Source organism: Typopeltis vanoorti, chromosome 12, assembly GCF_054136105.1.
Source record: "Typopeltis vanoorti isolate ZY-2024b chromosome 12, IOZ_Tvanoo_1.0, whole genome shotgun sequence".
In the NCBI taxonomy this organism is placed as follows: Eukaryota; Metazoa; Arthropoda; class Arachnida; order Uropygi; family Thelyphonidae; genus Typopeltis; species Typopeltis vanoorti.
Window position 1 is genome coordinate 120,708,165 of NC_143560.1, and position 22,324 is coordinate 120,730,488.

Consider the following 22,324-nt stretch of genomic DNA (forward strand, 5'->3'; position numbering starts at 1 on the left):
ATACTGCTTTAGAACTTTCCCTTCTATTCCAATATGACAAAGTTTGGAAAAGAGTTTCTGCCTCCACACCTTGTCAAAGGAATTGCTAAAATCTATAAAGGCTGCAATGGTGGATTTGGTCGGTTTGGTCTAAAAGTTATCTTGAATTGTCTGGGTTAAGTAGAAAAATTGAAAGTAGAAAAAAAAGTTGTTGAGTGATTTCTTCTAAAGGCAGCTTGAAAATGTGGTAGTATACTATTTTTGTTTATGATGTAATTACTAATTTATTCTTATTCGAAACTGAGGAAACTTCACTCAAACTGCATGATGATTTCTGTGCACGAAGTTGTTTGTTCCTAGAGCAACCAAACCCACACTTGACTGCATTCTCTTCCAGTGCCTCTTGTTTCCCTGATTTGCACTTCCAGTCTCTCACTTTCTTCAAGCATCTAACTCCAAAACCATTCAAATGTAATTCATGAGAATGTACAAGTCCTTTCTTCCATCAAATTCACTCCAGAGATCTATAAAATGCACAGTGTTTCTTCTGCACAATGTTCTCATTTGTAATGGTGGCCCTTCTCAATTCATTCGTATTGTAAAAGCAGTGTTGCAATCTCTGAACACTCTCACTCTTCTTTTTCACTTATTCTTCTAGCAACTCTTTTATGTCTTCTTGCATTCCATATTTCTCACCTTTCAAGTCATTTGTGTCTGCCAAAACAATGAGCTTGTATGTTCCTCCTCTTTGTATAGAGCTTCACTGACATCCTCGAATGCTGCTGCTAGGAAACATGTTTTCTTCACTTTCTCATGAAGCATACCTCTTTCCATAGAATCTTCATACAATAGTAATGTTTTCTCCCTGGTGCAGGACACCAATAGTGTACAGAGGATTTGAAATTGGAAGTGATCACTATTTAGTCTTGAGCAGGATAAAATTGAATTTCATATAGAAAAGAATGACATGTAAGAAAGTTTTAAAGCGAATAAAAGTTGAGCAGCTCTCAGATGTGAACTGCAGACTAAAATACACAAAGATTATTGAAGAAAAAATGAGAGTTTGTGAACAGAAACCAAACCTTGAAGATTCAGTGGCAAGCCTTGAAGAAAACCCTGATTGATTCAGCCAGAGAGGCATGTGGTGAGGTTGTCTGCAAGGATAGAAAAATCAGAACTCCATAGTGGACACAGGAAGTTAAAGAGGCAGTGAAGGAAAAGAAGAAAGCATATCAAAAGTTCCTGTCAAATAAGTCAGCTTGTGCTCTTAGAGAATACAGAGACAAATGCAAGAATGCTAAACACTGTGTAAAACTAGCTAAACAAAAGTCATGGGAGGACTTTGGCAAGAATATAGAAAAAAAATATCAAGAAGGTGGCAAAATATTCTGGAGGTTGTTTGAAGAAGCTTAGGAATGGAGGAAAGAGTGCTGTAAAAGGAATTAGAGATGATAAAGGTGACATGAAAACGGGAGAAAAAGATATCCTTGAAGTATGGAGTATTTATTTGGAAAAACTGCTAAATGAAACAAGAAATGATGACAGCACAGTGGTTAAAAAACACTGACCAGGCATGCAGGCAGGAATACATATCCATACTTGAAGTAGAAAAAGCCATCAAAGGCTTGAAATGTGGAAAGGCAGCAGGAGTAGATGATATTCGACCAGAAATGCTGAAGTATGGTGCAATAAAAGTCTTACAGTGGCTGCACTGCATAGTTCAGAAAGCCTGGACAGAGGGACAAATTCTCAATGATTGGAGTAGAGCTCTCATAGTAACCACATATAAAAAGGAAAATAAAACTGAATGTGAGAATTTCAGAGGTATTTTCCTACTGAGTGTTTCTGGCAAGATTTATGCAAATATACTTGTGGAACGGTTGAGAAGAATTGTGGAAGAAATTGTAGAGTATTGAGACAGTATTCTAATAACCGGAGTTTTCAATATAATTGCTGCAATGGTGGTCGAAAGGTAATAACTACATCAAGAGATGAGAGGAGATTGAAGAATATCATGAAGAAAAACCGCTTTCGAAGTATTAGGTATTTTCACAGAAGATGAAAAGAACTAGATGTGAATGTGTCTAAATCTACGATGTTGAGATGATTTCACAAATTGGGTTTTAAATCATGTGTGCCTAAGACAAAGCTACTTATTACTTCCAAGCAAAAGACAGAGTGCGATGGAGTAAGCAAACACTGTTGCGGATCAAGAGGACTGGAAAAAGGTGCTTTTTTAGTGATCAAAGTATGTTTTGTGTATCCCATGCTCATCACAGGATATGTGTGTTTGGCATCTTAAACAAGAAGTACTTGATAAGAATGAATGAAACGTTCAATGAAATTTGCAACTTCTGTCATGGTCTGGGCTATGACACATAAATCTCCCAGCATTGGAAGATTTATGTGATGGTGATTTCCTTTTTCAACAATATTCAGCTTCTTGTCACATTCCAAGACCAATACTAAATGGTTCAAAGAAAAGCAAATCAATATAATTCCTTGACAGGGAAACTCACCTTATTATTATTATTATTTGACACTCCAGGGAGTCCAAAGACTCATCAAGGGAGAGTGCCAACAGCATCGAACGATTGGTTCCCTTCCAACTACTAACCGTGCTCAGACTTACTTAACTGAGCCATTAGTAGCAGAGGCTCTACCAATCGACCAACCTTTGCTGGCAAAAATTTTTTTAGTTAAACCCCCATTAAGAATTTGGGGGGAATTATGAAGAAACGTCTTCAAGAAGTTGCACGGCACGAAGAGACAAAAATTAATTTTCTAGTATTCAGACCATATGAACGTGTTTTGATTAAAAAAAAAGACTGTGAACTGCTAGTAAATAATATGCCCAATCATTTAAAAATAGTCATAAAAGCTAAGAGGGATGCAACAAAGTACTAATTATCATGTTGTTTCCCTTTGACTGTAATTTTTGTGCATTTTATTTCTGCATTATTCTAATATTTTGAACCACGTTAAAAATTATTCTAATTTTGTGAATGTTTTCAAATAACACTTTACTTATAATTTGCATTACATTTTTATGTGTTTACATGGTTATATAATCAACAAAGTACGTAGACTTAGATGATGCTAATTCATATTTGGTGATAATTATTTTCTACGCAATAAATTAGAATTGCAAATCATTCAACACATTTTCTTAGATTATTCTAATTCTTTGATTCGGAAGTGTAATATCCAGGAAGATGAACTAAAAATCAAAAGGTCATAGAAACGCACTACCTGGTCTAGATTCATGAGAGGAAGAAGAAGAAGAAATGTGAAGTTCATTGCAATCATTAATCCATATAGGACTTAATTCAGTTAAAAGTGAAAGGTATTTTATTTCTCTCCAGTTCATATAGAAATAGGTCCAGTAGTTTATATAAGATTTTCAGTCTGAAGGATGATTTAAAGCTGTTGATATGGCATAGTTGTTTTTTCTTCAATGAGATATGTTGAGATCTTCATACAGAAAATTAATGCAAGATGTGCTGAAAAAGAGAAAATGAAATGAAGAATATTAATGATGAAAGGGATAAAACCGAGAATGCTGCAGAGAATGTAGTTGAAGCAGTAGCAATTTTGGATGAAACATAAATGGGAGAATGAAAAAAGTAGTTGACTCATTGACTATGTTATTGTCTATCAACAATAACATAGTCAATGAGACTTTTCTTATTCCTTGCCTCTTCTCTCCATGTGAATTTGTGCACATTTTTATGTTTGAGCATGGTGTTAGTAATAACCAGTCCATGTCCTGAGCAGAAATCCAACAGGTATTTGCCATTATTATTAGCTTTGCTCTTTTCTCCAAATTTTCCCAAAATATTTTTAATGTCTGACAATCATTTCCTATTCTGCTATTTAGATCCCCAACAAGGAACCAACTTTTCCTTTTTCATTGTGTCATTTGCTTTCTCTAAAGCATGAAAAAATTCCTCCATTTCTATCTTAGTAGAACTTTCTGTGGGACCATAGGCATAAATAAGTCTCATTGTCCAGTTCCCCATTCTCATATTTGCCCACATTACTCTACTTGAGACTGACTGCCATTCAAGAAGATTGGCCTCGTATTTTGTGTTGAATACTATGGCTACTCCTTCTTTTCCTTGATTGTCATTGCCTGAGTATAACATTTTGTATTTATTGCTCAGAAAGATCTCACCAGTTTTTGTCTTCTTTGTTTCAGGCACCCCTATTATGTCGATCTGGTACTTACCTAATTCCTCAGCTAGCTCCATTTCTCCATTCAGGCTTGTTACGTTGATAGTACCGATCTTTAACTCTGGTGATGTTGAGTTGGGGTTTGTTTTCAGAGTTGTTCCAGTAGCTGACTTTTCGCTGTTCGCCCTGGTTCCCTGGCGAAAACAACAGGGGCCTTGTTTAACCGGGCGATGCCCCAGCCAGCATGAAAAGTGTTTATAAGATATATCATTATAGTTTGTTAATAGATATAATAACAATACTATGGTGAAAGCAGCTTCCCTTCTTTGTTTGAAGTATTATTTCATGGTGCTATGCCTATAAAAATATTACAGAAGGGGGGGGGGGGGGAATAGAACTTACCAATTTGATTGAGAGCTTGTATTTCATTTGTTGCTGAGAGCCAGTCTTATAATGTAGGGAATATGAGAAATATGGAAAGCAGACTGGAATTTTGACAGGAATAAAGAAGTTGAAGAAAAAGAGGAGTAGAAAACAGAAAGAAGAAAGACTGTACAGTGAGTGAATGATAAAGGGTCACAACTTTCAACTAGCTTCTCACAAAAACTGTCTCAAGCCAAGTGGCCATCTTCTGAAATTATGAAAAACTTCATTTTGCAGTGGATAGTTTCCTAATTAAAGGGTGCTCATTAATTGACAATCTTGCTGAAATATTGATTAGTATAAGAAGTACATTCTTTTTATATATCTTAATTTTAATAAATCTCTGAGAATAACTATAACATGAGTCATTTTCTGTTTAGAGAATCACATCTTGAAAAATTTTCTGTATACTGTTACCTTTTAAAAATAAAGTTCCTAAATTGCATTTCATGAGTGATATTACTGCAGTTCTGTTGTGGGAACAAAAGATCACATTAAGAAGGTGAATTTTGATAGGAAAAAATCTGAAATGGGAAATGAATGTCAATTGATGACTGTTGTTTATTGCAGTAGAATTGTCTTCTGATTCAAAACTTAAAAATGCACTTATTTATTTTAAAGACCTACAGGTATATGTTTTGTCAACTGAACTTTCAAGAATGAAAAAATCACATAAATGCTATGACTGCAAAATTAATTTAAGGAGTAGATTTTTATAGTCGTCAGGTTTAATCCTATAATTTGTGCATATTAAAATTGCAATGCCATTCATATTACATTGTAATATCATAAATACTAAACACATGAGGGTTGATGTATTTCATCCACATGGACATTGATGTGGTTATGTTAGCATTGTTAAGAAGATATGAAACAATTTCTATTATATTATAGTGCTAAGTTGAAACAATGTTATAAACATTACAACGTTCAGCTGTTGTATACTTCATATACTTACTATTAATGGAACTTAATGCAAATTTACAGTTTCACGATTACAGTGTCATCTTAATGAAAGTGTATAGGACGTACCAGTGGAGTTTAGTGCGTGAAAGGTTCTCTACTTGTAGATAGAGTTTTACTTCCATTTACATTTATTACATTTGTTTTCAAACTACTGAGTTTAAGCATAATATTGAAGATGCCAAGTTAACATTTTAGTACATTTTGTTAGTCATATTTTGTTTGTATGTTTAATGTTAAGTGTATAGTGATCCCCTACACTGATATTTGTAAAATGAAGAGAATGACTTGTTACTAATGGAAAAGATAGCATACTTACATGGAGTTCTCCACAGAACAAAACATGAAATTAAGCAGGTAGAGAAATGCTTGGCAGATGGTATGACACAGAAGTGAAAAAAGGGTGAGATGCAAGAGAAGAGAAAGCAGTGTATGAAAGAGCAAAAGCTTGAGAATAAGAATCAAAGTTGGTAATTCATTGATAAGAGGAGTGGTTGAGGTTAGTGTGATGCAAATGTTTGTTTGGTGCTAAGATTTAAGGACATAGAGAGTGAAGGTGAAAGGGATGTTTATTTTGGCTGGTACAATTGATTTAGGAAGTGACAAGAGTGGTATGCAAGGAGATATGAAAGAGTTTCTAGTACATGTGAACATGAAGAGGAGTATGAAAGTAAAAAATTGAGTCTCTTGCCATAGTATGATAAAGGTGAGCTGAGATGGAGAGCTATGATAACAAATAAATAAGTGCACTGATTATGCAGGAGGAATGTGTGGAATTTGTGGAGCGAGTTTGATGATGGAAACATATATATAAGGTGCATAGCTTACATTTGAATGGATTTGGACTAATGAGTCTTAAGAAAGTTTTTGTTTAGTGAGAGTTCAAAGGCAGGAAAACTAAATTTTTTTTTGGGGGGGGGGGAAGGACAAGTATGGGGGTTTAAAACCTAGAGGTAAGTGGGAGAGTTATTGCATGATGCTAAAGCCTAGGTCAGTGGTGTTCAACATTTTTTACTACGGGAGCTACTTTTCTATAAAAAGTTATTCAGCGATCTACTCTATTATATAGATCACGTTCCCCCAACCTCTTATCTGATTTCGCACAAATAAACTAAAAACTTTATTTGTGTATTTAAAAATTTATTTATCACTTTTAATTATTTTAATACAACAACAACAAAAAAAAAATATATATATATATATATTGCAATAAAATATTTATTTCTCTATTTTGGAAAACCAAAGTTAGAAAAAACAACAGATTGATTACAAACTCACAAGTTACAGGAAATGCTGGTTGATTAAAAAAAAATAAAAAGTTAAATGTGAAATTTGGCATTGTTTGAGCCTCGCAATATTTTCATAGTCAAGTTAATAGGCCACTTCTTCATAGAAGTGGCCAATTGCAGGCATTTGGCCACTTCTTCATAGAAGCGGTCAATTGCAGACAATCATCCAAATGATCATTTGTAATTTGGTTTCTTAATTGATTTTTTATGACGGTCATATTTGAAAAAGCGGATTCTGACAAGTATGTCGATCTGAAACACGATAGAATTTTTCGCGCAATATCAGTTAATATTGGGAATTTTTCACATGTATACTTCCAAATGACTTCATTTGGAAGTATGCACATGAAATTCATTGTTTATTGATTTTAAATGTAAACTATTCTGAATGTTTATTATCTCAAGTTTTACTTCAGCTTGGTTTATATCAAACAGCCCACTAATTTTATTTGAAATTTCTGTGATGTTCAAGTTTTCTTGAAATGGATTATTGATAAAAGATACAATCATTTCAGTTTTATTAAAATCTTTAAATCTTGAATTTATTTCTTCCTCAACTAATTCTATTTCATGAATAAATTCTTTTAAATCATAGCGAAACATTTCACAGTCATTTATATTTTTCTTTAATAAAAGTAAGTATTGTTGAAAAATTTTTATTGAACTTAACATGTCAATTAAATTTTTATCTCTACCTTGTAACTCAAAATTTAAATTGCTTAATTTCACACAGAAATCTACTAAAAATGATAAGTGTAACAACCTTCTTTTATCACTCAATTGTGGAAAAGTTTTTATATTGTTAATTAATACAAGAAATCTTTCTAAAAATTGACTTCTGCTGAGCCAGCAAACATTATTGTACAACAGAAATTCCCTATCATCATCTGCCTGTAATTTAAATAACCACCATTGCAGGGCTTTTCCTCGAACATAATTTACAATTTTAAATGTAATATCCAAAACATCTTTTGTGTTTAATCTTTTACTACACAGTACTTGGTGAATAATACAGTGGTACGCTAAAAAAGCTGGATATTTATCATCATTTTTACATAATGAAATGAAGCCTGATTTATTACCTATCATTGCAGGAGCACCATCAGTAGTAATAGATACAAGCTTAAAAAGCAGAAGTTTGTGTTGTTTCACAAATTCATCAAATGCCGAAAAAATGTCTTCTCCCCTAATCCTTCCCAATAATTTTCAAATGTTCTTCTTTACTTGAATAATCTTGAAATACCATGCGAATAAATACCATTAACTAAGCAATATCATTGAAGTCGTTTGAGTCATCTAATTGTAATGAAAACGTAACACACTGGTGAATGTCTGACATTAACCTGGCCTGGAAACTTTTCTCCGGCAATTGGAACTCTTCCCTTCGGCAATTTGAAACCTTGTCTGTGGCCTAGAAGTAATCTCTCCAGCTACGTTTCGAACTGAGAAGCTCCTTTCTGGAAGCAGGAAACTCCTCTCTCAAGCAACATGGATCCGGGCAGTCTCTCTGACGCCAACTCTGGAACCAGGACCCCTTCTGCTTGCTTCAATCCCTTTTTATTAGGCTTCCTCTGAGACCTCGCATGAAGTTTGGCAACTCCCAAAGAATCGGTATGAGTCTTTCATCTTAAGTTTCAAGTTCGGCACGCCTTTGGTTCTCCTCCGCTTTCTTTTGATTGTAAGTTGCTGGACATCGGAATGTTGTTTGAACTCTGACTGACTTTGGCGATGTTTACACTTAGAGCCTGCAAGCCTTTCTCATACATACAAGTTTCAATAACAATCTTTCTAATGCCACCATATACAGCTTCGGCGACAAAAACATTGCCTTTGTTTTTAACACTCTAACATATTCTTATTAAAGCAGTATATACAATTAGCTTTAAAAGAGTTATTTACAAAAACATCTAATACAAACTATACCGAAACAAACAAAGTTTATTTTTTTACAATATTCACATGGGAATTAACCTAAGCAAAAAATCGATGTAATGTGCTTTGGAATATTTAAGCTACAATCGAGTTTTTACACTTTGCTTATAATCATATTCACTCGGCTCGCTGTTTGACTTCCACTGATACAAATTAATTAATTTACTCGGACTTATAAGAAAATTACTAATTTGACAATTTTAATGAAAAATAAATAAACAATAGGAATACACTTAAAGCGAATTAAAAATAATACAAAATAATGATTAAAAAATATTATGTTTTCAGTTTTAATTAAATTTGTAAGTAAGGAGGAATACACAAGAGATCGACCAGTCGATCGCTATCGACGGGTTGAACCCCTGGCCTAGGTTCTAGTGAGCTAAGCAACACAAGATATAAAGGAGCTTGTGGGATGAAGGGAGGATTGTAGTTTACGCATACTAACACCAGAGTGTTTGGAATAAGGACAAGGAGTATTTTTTGGTATTTGTTAGCTTAACTTGGCCAAAATGAAATGGACATTATCGAGACTTGGTTGACCAAGAATCATGTAGTCATAGGAAGAGAATGCAAAAGATTAGATATTCAGAGAGGACAGAAGGAATGGGATGAGGAAGATTTTTGTTAATGATAGCAGAGGAATTGAAGCCAAAAAAGAATAGAAATACAGCAGGACAGGGATGCAGAGGGCAGTTCACTTGAGGCTGTCTGGTGTAAGAAAGAGGCCAACAGGATAAAATATATAATTAGTTGCTGCTATAATCCAGCTGGTGTGAGGGACTATGCAGATGATATGCATTAGCAAATTAATACAACGAGTGTAGATCGAGTTGTATAAATCCTGTTGCTGACACCTAGGTCCCACCCTGGACCTAGGTGTCAGCAACAGAAAGCCTCAGTTAAAACTTACATGGGCTACAGCATTGCCATTCATCACCACTACTCAGACCAGTTTTGACCTTCTTTGAGGTCTCATCAGTGATTAGGTAGACCCAAAATGTAAAATACCCAGGTTGTAGTGATGCAGAGGTTATACTTCACCATACAAATTGTCAAGTGGTGTCACATCACAAAAGGCACCAATAATTACTGAAATAGAGAGCCAAAAGCTTCACTTAGGCGATGCAAAATTATTCAAATTAAGTGGATATTGAATCCAACATTATTTCAAAGCCCAATAGAGAAATTACAAGAGTTTCGTGCCGAATGTAGAAACTATAAAGGTTTCGATGGATCCAAGCATAAGCAAACCTTTCATGACACAGGCTCATAGTAAAGGTGGAGTAATCTCCGATCACTATCCTTAGTATTTTCCGTAATGTAAAGCAAATCTCCTAGCAGAGATGTATGATGCTATACATTATGGAGGGGGGGGGCACTTCTTCCCCTCCATAATGGTCACTACTCCACCTTTACTACGAGTTGCCTGTGTCATGAAAGATTTGCTTACACTTGGATCCACCGAAGCCTTTATAGTTTCTATATTCAGCACGAAACTCTTGTAGTTTCTCTATTCGGCTTTGAAATAATGTTGGATTCAATAGCCACTTAATTTGAATAAGTTTGCATCGCCTAAATGAAGCCTTTTAGCTCTCATCATCATCATCATCAAATTCCTGCCATGTACCCTCAAGGGGTGTACAGGATATGACAGTACTACATGAAAAAATTACATCATTACTAACTTCCTATCTACAATTTTCCTTCAAATCAGTCTGTTACTTGTCAAGACTCCAACAGTATCAGATCTTATATTTCTATCGTCTAAGGCACTTTGTACAGTATCAATCCACCTATATCTTGGTCTTCCTCTGGGTCGTTTTCCTGCCAACCTGGCAGAGAACACTTGTTTTGCTAATCTTTCCTCTCCCATTCTATTTAAGTGACCATACCATCTGAGATTAGCTCTGCTAACACATTCCTGGATGCTGACAATGTCAAGTTCTTTCCTAATATCCTCATTTTTAATATGATATTGCCATTGATGCCATCTGTTCACGCCTTTAATCTTTCTCAGGACTCTCATATCTGCGGTCTCTAGTCTTTGGTCAAGTGTTTTACTTCTGACCCAGCTCTCAGATCCATAAGTTAAAATTGGTTTGAACACTGTCTTGTATACAGCTAATTTAGTGTTCCGACTAATTTCTTTCTTATTCCATATGAATTTATTCAATTGACTTCCCACGATACCAGCTTTGCAGATTCTGTTGTCTATTTCTATATTTAGTTTACCATCTTCAGTAAAAATTGTGCCTAAGTAGCTGAAATGTTTTACTTGTTCCACAGGTTCTCCATTCACAACACAGTTGACATTTTCAATGATTCTGCCTATTTTCATTGTCTTTGTCTTTTTATTACTGACCTTCATACCATATCTATTACAACAGCTATTCAATTTAGTCAGAGAACCTTGCAGACTTGTAGCGGATTTATTTAGAAGTATAACATCATCCGCATAAAGCAAAGAGCTGACATTAACATCTCCAATTTTGATATCAGGTTTAATACCACATTCCTTCATAATGTGATCCATATAGATAATGAATAACAGAGGGGATAATGTACATCCTTGTCTCACACCAGATTTAACATTAAACCATCTTCCTGTACTTCCTTCAATTCTAACTGCTGACTCACAACTCAAATAAAGACTAAATATTGCTTGATATAATGCCCCATTGACACCATATAACTGCAGCGTATTGAATAGCTTCTCTCTTGGCACCTTGTCATATGCCTTTTCCAAATCGACAAAACTTAAATACAGATCTTTGTTATATTCCCATGCTTTCTCGACTATTTGTCGTAAAGTGAAGATCTGATCCTGACAGCCTCTATTTGGCCTGAATCCAGCTTGTTCTTCACCAAGCTTTTCTTCCACAATTCTTCTCGACCGTTTCTCAAGTATACTTGCATAGATTTTGCCAGGAACACTCAGTAGGGAAATACCTCTGTAATTCTCACATTCAGTTTTATTTCCCTTTTTATATATGGGTACTATGAGAGCTCTACTCCAATCATCGGGAATTCGTCCCTCTGCCCAGGCTTTCTGAACTATGCAGTGCAGCCACTGTAAGACTCTTATACCACCATACTTCAGCATTTCTGGTCGAATATCATCTACTCCTGCTGCCTTTCCACATTTCAAGCCTTTGATGGCTTTTTCTACTTCAAGTATGGATATGTATTCCTGACTGCATGCCTGGTCAGTGTTTTTTATCATTGTGCTGTCATCACTGCTTGTTTCATTTAGCAGTTTTTCAAAGTAATTACTCCATACTTCAAGGATATCTTTTTCTCCTGTTTTCATTTCACCTTTATCATCTCTAATTCCTTTTACAGCACTCTTTCCTCCATTCCTAAGCTTCTTCAACAACCTCCAGAATATTTTGCCACCTTCTTGATATTTATTTTCTATATTCTTGCCAAAGTCCTCCCATGACTTTTGTTTAGCTAGTTTTACACACTGTTTAGCTTTCTTACATTTGTCTCTGTATTCTGTAAGAGTAAAAGCTGACTTATTTGCCAGGAACTTTTGATATGCTTTCTTCTTTTCCTTCACTGCCTCTTTAACTTCCTGTGTCCACCAGGGAGTTTTGATTTTTTTTATCCTTGCACACAACCTCACCACATGCCTCTCTGGCAGAATCAATCAATGTTTCCTTCAGAGTTTGCCACTGAATCTCCAAGGTTTGATTCCTGTTCTCAAACTCTTTCATTTTCTTTTCAATAATATTTCTGTATTTTAGTGTACAGTTCACATCTGAGAGCTGCTCAACTTTTATTCGCTTTAAAACTTTCTTACATGTTATTCTTTTCAATATGAAATTCAATTTTATCCTGCTCAAGACTAAATAGTGATCACTTCCAATTTCAAATCCTCTGTACACTCTGGTGTCCTGCACCAGGGAGAAAACATCACTATCAACAATAACATAGTCAATGAGACTTTTCTTATTCCTAGCCTCTTCTCTCCATGTGAATTTGTGCACATTTTTATGTTGGAACATGGTGTTAGTAATAACCAGTCCATGTCCTGAGCAGAAATCCAACAGATATTTGCCATTATTATTAGCTTTGCTCTTTTCTCCAAATTTTCCCAAAATATTTTTGTATGTCTCACAATCATTTCCTACTCTGCTATTTAGATCCCCAACAAGGAACAACTTTTCCTTTTTCATTGTGTCAGTTGCTTTTTCTAAAGCCTCAAAAAATTCCTCCACTTCTACCTTAGTAGAACCTTCTGTGGGACCATAGGCACAAATAAGTCTCATTGTCCAGTTCCCCATTCTCATATTTTCCCACATTACTCTACTTGAGACTGACTGCCATTCAAGAAGATTAGCCTCGTATTTTGTGTTGAATACTATGGCTACTCCTTCTTTTCCTTGATTGTCATTGCCTGAATTTAACATTTTGTATTTATTGCTCAGAAAGATCTCACCAGTTTTTGTCTTTTTTGTTTCAGTCACCCCTATTATGTCGATCTGATACTTATCTAATTCCTCAGCTAGCTCCATTTCTTTGCCATTCAGGCTTCTTACGTTGATAGTACCGATCTTTAACTCTGGTGATGTTGAGTTGGGGTTTGTTTTCAGATTTGTTCCAGTAGCTGACTTTTCACTGTTCGCCCTGGTTCCCTGGCGAAAACAACGGGGGCCTTGTTTAACCGGGCGACTCCCCAGCCGGCATGAATTTTTGTCATGTTGTACCATCATTTTTTATTTTGGTTTAACCAATAAGAATACAATTTGGTCGGCTAAATCTCAAATTTGGGATTCTTTTGGCTCTCTATTTCAGTAATTATTGGTGTCTTTTGTGATGTGATGCCACTTGGCAATTTGTATGGTAAAGTATAACCTCTGCATCACTACAACCTGGGTATTTTACCTATTTTGGGTGATGAGATCTCAAAAAAAAAAAGGTCGAAACCGGTCTGGGTAGTGGCCCACCCCCTTCATAAAGTATAGCATCATACATCTCCTCTAGGAGATGTGCTTTACATTATGGAAAATACTAAGGATAGTGATTGGATCTTACTCCACCTTTACTATGAGTTGCCTGTGTCATGAAAGGTTTGCTTATGCTTGGATTCGCCGAAACCTTTATAGTTTCTATATTCGGCATGAAACTCTTGTAGTTTCTCTATTCGGATGTGAAATAATGTTGGATTCAATATCCACTTAATTTGAATAATTTTGTATCGCCGAAGTGAAGCCTTTTGGCTCTCTGTTTCAGTAACTTATTAGTTTTCAGAAGGATAATAAGTTTTTCTTTACTTCAGCTTTCAATTTGCATAATTTAAACAATGCCAAGCAAGCAGAAATAAGCTTAGAGAACTTTTAATTTCTTTGCTGCAACAAAAAATAGACGAATATTGTATAATTATTCAAAGTTAATGAATAATATTATTGTTTCAAGAAGGAAAAGAAATGCTAATATATAGTGTTTATTATATTCTGGCCAAACCTAACTCTTCGTAGATTACAAATAAAGAAGGTAGAACTGTTATTAACAAATAAAAGCTTCTTAGAAAGGTAGTCATTTCGTCAAGATGTTTGTGATGATTATATGGCATTTTTTCTTGATATTACTTAACTTGTTTCCATTTTGAAATTCAGTGTTTTCCAAATTTGAAATTTGCTGCAGAATCTTTCTTTTAAGGTTACAAGGTGATCAGCATTCATATTTTCGAATTTAGGAACACAAAACACACGTGTTGAAATGATTATTTTACTTATTATTAATAAAATAACAATTGACGTTTTGACCCCCTGTATTTAAATCATAATCGGAATAATACATGTGTATATGAAAACAAGCTGCATGCTCTTGCACTCTACAAAAGTTAATTGATCTTTTACTTAGCCTGACCTCTAGTGGTAAAAAAAAAAAAACTACAATAAACCCTGCTAAAGTCCTCCCGCACTAAGATTTTCTTCTAGACTTGTACAGTTCAGGTTGCTATTGAATGTTTTAAAAAAAAAACACTTCACCAAGTCTTCTTGTATTGAGATTTTTCTTTGGCTTGTTTTGGTTGCAAATGTATCCTCCACATTCTTGGAATGGTTAGACCATCATTTTTGTTCAGGTTTGGATTATGTTTGAGCATTTCACATGCTTTAAATTTCTTCTTGAACCAGGTTTTAGTGTAACGTATGGACTTGATACCTTTCCAATCAGTTCTGTGGCATGTCTGGAGAGCGTGGTCTGAAAGGCCGGTTTTTCCAAAATGGAGGTATTTAATGTGTCGTTTGTGTTCATCCTTCCTAATTGAGATGGTTCGCCCTGTTTACCCTATGTATGGTAGGTTACATGTGCATTGTATTTTGTAAACCCCTGGGTGGGCTAGGTGTGGAAGAGGATCTTTGGAAGAACTGAGTAGGTGTCTTAATTTTGTCATGGGTTTGAAGGTGGTTTTGATGTTGTATTTGTGTAGTGTTCTGTCTATTTTTTCCAAAATGCCTCTAACATGAGGTATGACAATGGCATTTTTGAAATCTTTTTTGTTTTTAGTGGTGTCTCTGTGGGGAGTGATCTTATGAATAGTTTTTTTTTACTGTATCCATTTTTTATAAATGTATGGTTGATGATCTTGTATTCCTGGTTTAGAGCTAGCTCATTTGAACAAATAGTTTGAGCTCTGTGTTTAAGGGTGCTTATGATACCTAGTTTTTGTGTTGGGTGGTGGTAAGAAGTTTTGTGTATGTATTGGCCTGTGTGTGTAGGTTTGTGGCAGACTGAGAAGGAGAGACAGCCTGAGGGAAGAGGTGTGTCTAGGAAAAGAAGAGAGTTGGTTTTTCAATTTCAGTGGTGAATTGGATATGTTTGTGTTGTTTGTTCAGGTAGCTAAGGAATGTATTTTGTGCTTCGCAGCCGTGGGCCAAATGGCGAAAATATCATCAATGTATCTGAGCCAAATTTTGGGCTTTAGACATGCTGACTCTAGAGCTCGTTGCTCAAAGTCTTCCATATAAACCATATTATGCTCGCACACCAAGAATTTATGGCCTGCCAAAAATACACAAAACAAACACACTACTACTTCCAATTATTGAAGGAATCGGCAGCCCAAATTACTACTTAAATAGCCAAAAAATTAGCAGCCACACTCAAGGAATTAGTAGGTCATTCCCCTTCCTACATAAAAAAATACACACCATTTCATAAAGAAAATTAAAAACATTACACTCAATGACCAAGATTTATTAGTCAGCTTTGACATAACTGTTCTTTTCACCAATGTCCCAATCAATGATACTATTATGCTCCTACGGAACATATTTCCACACGACACCACGGCCCTCTTTGCCCACGTACTCCGCTCCGGATATTTCTTGTGTTAAAACAAATTTTACCTTCAAAAAGAAGGTACAGTTATGAGCTCACCACTCCCCCCCCCATAGCTAACTTTTATATGGAAGACTGAGCAACGAGCTCTAGAGTCAGCATGTCTAAAGGCAAAAATTTGGCTCAGACATATCCAATTCACACAAACGTATCCGATTCACCATTGAAATTGAAAAAAAAAAATTATTTTTCTTTCCTAAGCACACTTGTCACACGTCTTCCCTCAGGCTGTCTCTCCTTCTCAGTCTGCCACAAACCTACACACACAGGCCAGTACATACACAAAAATTCTTACCACCACCCAACACAAAAACTAGGTGTCATAAGCACCCTTAAACACAGAGTTCAAACTATTTGTTCAAATGAGCTAGCTCTAAACCAGGGATACAAGATCATCAACCATACATTTATAAAAAATGGATACAGTAAAAAAAAACTATTCATAAGATCCTCCACAGAGACACCACTAAAAACAAAAAAGATTTCAAAAATGCCATTGTCATACCTCATGTTAGAGGCATTTTGGAAAAAATAGACAGAACACTACACAAATACAACATCAAAACCACCTTCAAACCCATGACAAAATTAAGACACCTACTCAGTTCTTCCAAAGATCCTCTTCCACACCTAGCCCACCCAGGGGTTTACAAAATACAATGCACATGTAACCTACCATACATAGGGTAAACAGGGCGAACCATCTCAATTAGGAAGGATGAACACAAACGACACATTAAATACCTCCATTTTGGAAAAACCGGCCTTTCAGACCACGCTCTCCAGACATACCACAGAACTGATTGGAAAGGTACCAAGTCCATACGTCACACTAAAACCTGGTTCAAGAGGAAATTTAAAGAAGCATGTGAAATGCTCAAACACAATCCTAACCTGAACAAAAATGATGGTGTAACCATTCCAAGAACATGGAGGACCCATTTGCAACCAGAACAAGCCAAAGAAAAATCTCAATACAAGGACTTGGTGAAGTGTTTTTTTTTTTTTTTTTTTTTATACATTCAATAGCAACCTGAACTATACAAGTCCAGAAGAAAATCTTAGTACAGGAGGACTTTAGCAGGGTTTATTGTAGTGTTTTGTTTGTTTGTTTTTTACCACTGGAGGTCAGGCTAGGTCAAAAAGTTTTGTAGAGTGCAAGAGCATGTAGCCTGTTTTCATATCCACATGTATTATTCTGATGATGACCTCAATACAGAGGTCGAAACGTTAATTGTTATTTTATTAATAATAAGTAAAATAATCATTTCAACACATGTTTTGTATCCCTAAATTCATAAATATGATTGCTGCAGAATGTTTCTAGTGTTCAGCATGGGAAATCTTCGATTTCACTTTGACATAACTTCCGGTGATGAGGAATGGTACCCCCCACCAAGTCGCATGATTTTGTTTATGTAGTGCATGTTGGAGATTAGGCTGTCATCGCATAATCATACCCAGCTATGGATCAAGGGTTGCAAATTCTGTATTTCTGGTCACTGATTAGTTGGTGGACCTCCAGAAGAAGCTGAATGTAAATAACATTCTTCATGATTTTTGAGAGAACTGAAGGAAGAGTAATTGGATTTCTCCACCAGTGTTGGAGGGCACCAGGCTTCTGCACTTATACAACCTTCTGTACATGAATTGTTGCCTGACTTCTATCATCCTGTCAGTTGAGGTACAAAGATTGAAATTGCAGTACAAAGTAGGTATTATGGAGAACAATTTTAGCAAAATAGAAGGGATGCTATCAGGACCAGATTAATTCTTGTTATTTAAGCTGTTCAGAAACATGCTAATTTCTTTCCTTCAAAAAGACCAAGATAGGCATGCAGTGATCAATTCTTAGTGAAGTAGGGTACTTTGTCTTGGTTATTAATGCAGAGGTAGGAGGAAAGAAGAATGATGCCAGTTGCTGATGCAGTACCATCTAGATGTGAGAGAGGTGTAAGTAGATGGATATAAAGATGGGAAATGTAAAGAGACCAAAAGGATTGACTATTGTAAATTCTACATTTCATCCTTTCAAAATCAGATTTAGATTTCTTGGTAGTTTTATTGCAACTGTTTAGAGTGCAATGTAGGTTGCACATGATGATGAAGATTGATACTCAAATGATTTAATATGCTTCTATTTTATTATTATTTTTTGACTGCTTTTGCATAATTATTTAACGAATCGAGGCTTAGGTAGTGGTGGGGAATTTGGGAAAGAATGCAGGATGAAGGGTTTCTTCCTGCATTTTGCTCAAAATAACATAAATACATCGTAAGATTTCTGTTCTTTGGTCTGAATAGATGTTTGGATCAAGTGAATGGATATACAAGGAGGGTCTGGAAATTTCTGATAAACACCTAGAACGATAATGATATTAAAGCAATGATATAATCACAAGAAAGAGCATCTGAGAATATAAGAATATAAGACCATAAGTTATCTTCATAACTCTGCTACTAGTATATTTGCTCTTGTGATTATATCAGTTGTATCAGATTGTATCTGATAAACACCTACATTATATCTAGGTGTTTATCAGAACTTTCCAGACCCCCCCCCCCATCCTAGTAGATGATGAATAAGAGTAGAGATATCTTGTCTTACACCTAATCATACATCAAACCATTTTTCTCTACCACCTGCTCTAACTACCAACTTACATCTTAAATACAGACTGTGCATTATCTAAATATATAATGTTTGATTTTAATCTAGATAGAGGAGTAGTTCCATTAACAAAACAGCTTTTTTTCCCTATCTTTCATTTATCCTTTTTTATGTTGACCCCACACATGAAAGGTCACAAGACTTAACGCCACAGTGCCATGTGTGTGGGCAAGTGATTAAGGAGAAAAATGTAGCCTGTTGGTATGCTTAAAGAGTGGGAGGTTGTACTCAGTGAGAAAAACAGTATGGGGAAGATTGTTCCGAAGAATAGAGATTGGTGGAATGAAGGTAGCTGATGATAAGTTAGTGCGATGGGTTCGAAAGTGGACAGTGTATGGGTATTGGCCAGTGGCTGATCTAGTTCTATGGTTAGAAGACAGTGGAGGAATGGTAGTGGCCAATTCAAAGGAGCTTAACTAGTTTTTCTTTGGGGGTAACTGTGTAAATCATAAGGTGGTTGGTTTCCATCCTTAGTTGTCGCTAGTAGTTGAGTTCATGGAGTATGGTTTTGTAAACTCTGCAGCAAGAGCAAACATCTAATGCCATTTTGTCTTCCTAAACCCTCACTGGTATTATTGACTGAAATAGAGTTCTGTGGTAGTTTTCTGAGATTTGGGAATAAAAATCTTATTTCTGTCAAAAATCAACTTCGGGTGGCTTGTCATTATAAAACCAGAGAAGTTGCCGCAATGCCCTGCAGCCTTTGGGGCAATCTCTCTTTAAATGAATCTGAATTTTTATAGTTATATAGGTGTGATGGTTTGATTCTGAATCTGTTTTAAAATCTTCTGTCTTATTAAACATTGATATATATTATTTATCCCATTTAGGCCAGCTTACTTACTGGATATATAAAGCACTTTCTGGAAAGCAAAACTGCAGTTTCATATTAATAGATAAAGCATCACAGAAACATAAGGTATAAAGATTATATGTTATAGAAATATGTTTCTATTGTAATTGAAAATCCAAAGCTTTCTCATATATTTTTACTAATTTGTATTCTAGTTTGATAATAGACTAAAAGGTGAAAAGGCACTTCAGATGAATAGGATTAGGATGGATATTCAACATCTTTGCTTGGGTAATGTTTGGATTTTTTTTTTTTTTAATTTTTTTGTTTTGTTTTGATGAACTTTTTTCCCTTTATTTGTTTTTTTATTAAGATTGACATCACTTAAGTTTTTATGGAAAGAACAACATGTATGTGGTTACTAATATATAACAAATGCCTTGTTTTGTCAGTACTTCACAGACATCTTCAAATTGTATACATTTTATATTGTGTTAACCGTAATCCAAAAGGAAGACATAATTATCAATGATGCAACAGGTAAGTATAGGACCCAGCCAGACTGAGTCTGAATATATTAGAGCATAAAAAAAGTTAACCATGTATCTTAATTCCTAAATTATTTCAGTTTAATCTTGCAGTGTTCATCACACATATAATTTATAACTTCGTCCAGTGTATGAATCATTAAAGGAGAGTATGCCCAGCAAGTCTTTACTTGATGAAATAATAATATTCTTTCAATTTTGTTATTTTGTCAGAGTTATATTTCTTGGAAGTTTTCGCACTTAGTTATACTATAAATTAAAGATACCAAGAAATTATATACTTGGTTTAATCCTTTATCCCAGTGTAAGCAAAGTTTATGCCTGAAATATTTTCAGGACTGGGGCAACTCGTATATAGTAGCTAATGACTTCAACATCACTTGCCTTAGTATCCCATAATGCAAACCACATATTTTTACGGACATGTATAATGCTATACATTATGGGAAGGATCACTACCAGACCGGTTTCGACCTTTATCAAGGTCTCATTAGTGGGAAACCCACCCAGAGGTGATATTGGGGTCTCATCAGTGGGAGCTAGACCCAGAGGTGATACTAAGGTTGGAGTAATGCAGAAGTCATATTTTCATATACAAGTAGTCAAAAGGTGTCACCTTATCATTAAAATACTCTGGATTAGAGATAGTTGTTGGAAGTTTTTCCACTTGGTTATACTATAAATTAAAGATTCCAAGAAATTATATACTTGATATAAACCAAATATAAACCAAGTATATAATTTCTTGGTATCTTTATTTAAGAGTTATATTTCATTTCAGTCATGCACAGCAAGGGCAATTAAGGCCTCTGATGGTGCACTTTTAATAACCGAGAAGGCCACAGCTGCTGGGCCACCTTTACCCAGGTGGCCCAGCAGCTGTGGACATCCAAGAGGTGCGGATCAGGGCGATGACTAGTCTCACTGCAAAAGAGGTCCATTTAGCAATAAAATCGCTAAAAGCCTTAAATTGAGACTTGGTTCTCTGGCTGAGTCGAGTGTGTCAGGGTGAGCACCAAAGCAGTGCAGACAGACATAATATTACCAGTCTTCAAGAAGGGAGACCAGAGAGATTGCAGCAACTATCATGGCATCTCTTCTCAGCCTGCCTGGGAAAGTATATGCTAGGTGCTTGGAAAGAAGGTGCAGGAGCATAGTTGAGTCAAAGTTCCAAGAAGAACAATGTGGTTTTCTTCCTGGTAGAAGCACAACTGAACAAATCTTCACTTTAAGGCAAGTCTTTGAGAAATCTTGGAAATATGCCAAGAATGTCTACACATGTTGTGGATTTCGAGAAGTCATATGACCCGGTTCCTCAGTATTAGCTTTGGCAAGTAGTACAGAAGTATGGAGTGGATGACCAACTATTAGCTGCCATCATGTTCCTGTATGAATCTCGGAGTTTTGTGTCAGGGTAAACAGCACAAAGTCTGAACCTTTCACAGTCTCCTTTGGTCTCTGCCAAGGGTGTGTTCTGTCACCCCTCCTTTTTGTAATATTTATGGGCTGGATTGATATGCACAGCCGTGACAGTGAGCGTGTCAGAATTGGAAGATGTAGCATTCGACATCTGCTTTTTGGATGACCTAGTTCTGCTTAGCTCTTCCACAGATGACCTCCAGTGGACACTGGATACAGGTTTGTAGCTGTTTGTGCAGAAGCTGGGATGAAGATCAGTGTGGTCAAAACGGAAACATTTGTAGTCTCAAAACAACCATCGCAGTGCACTCTACATGTGAGTGGAATCCAACTGAGGCGGTTGGAGAAGTTTAAATACCTTGGGTCCATATTCACAAGTGATGGAAAGTGGGACGTAGAGCTAGGTACTCGAATTAGCTCAACAAACGCAATATTGCGAGAGCTTGTTGACTTAACAAGCTCTCGGCTTAACTCCCACTTCAATACTACTGTTCGGTAGTATTGAAGTGGGAGTTAAGCCGAAAGCAAAGCTGGCTGTCTTCAATACAGTCTATGTTCCCATCCTCACCTATGGTCATGAGAGCTGGGTAATGACCGAAAGAATTCTGACACGAATCCAAGCAGCTGAAATGAGGTTCCTTTGAGGGGTTGCGGGGCTGACAAGACTCGACAGAGTCAGAAGCACTGCAATTTGGAAAACCCTCAATACTCAACTGCTGCTTCTCCATGTTGAGATCACAGTTATGATGGTGCAGGCACCTAGTCAGAATGCCACAAG

The 22,324-nt window shown here is 35.9% G+C and overlaps 1 protein-coding gene across 1 annotated transcript in view; it reads left to right on the forward strand.

Annotated features, from left to right (window-relative positions):
- Window positions 1–22,324, forward strand: part of LOC150101186 (tRNA:m(4)X modification enzyme TRM13 homolog) — a 300,267-nt gene that overhangs the window by 150,218 nt on the left and 127,725 nt on the right. Inside the window, exons 7-8 of the mRNA XM_090401720.1 lie at window positions 19,617–19,705; window positions 19,795–19,870. Of these exons, the coding sequence (XP_090257846.1) occupies window positions 19,617–19,705; window positions 19,795–19,870 (165 nt within the window). The remainder of the gene's footprint in view (window positions 1–19,616; window positions 19,706–19,794; window positions 19,871–22,324) is intronic.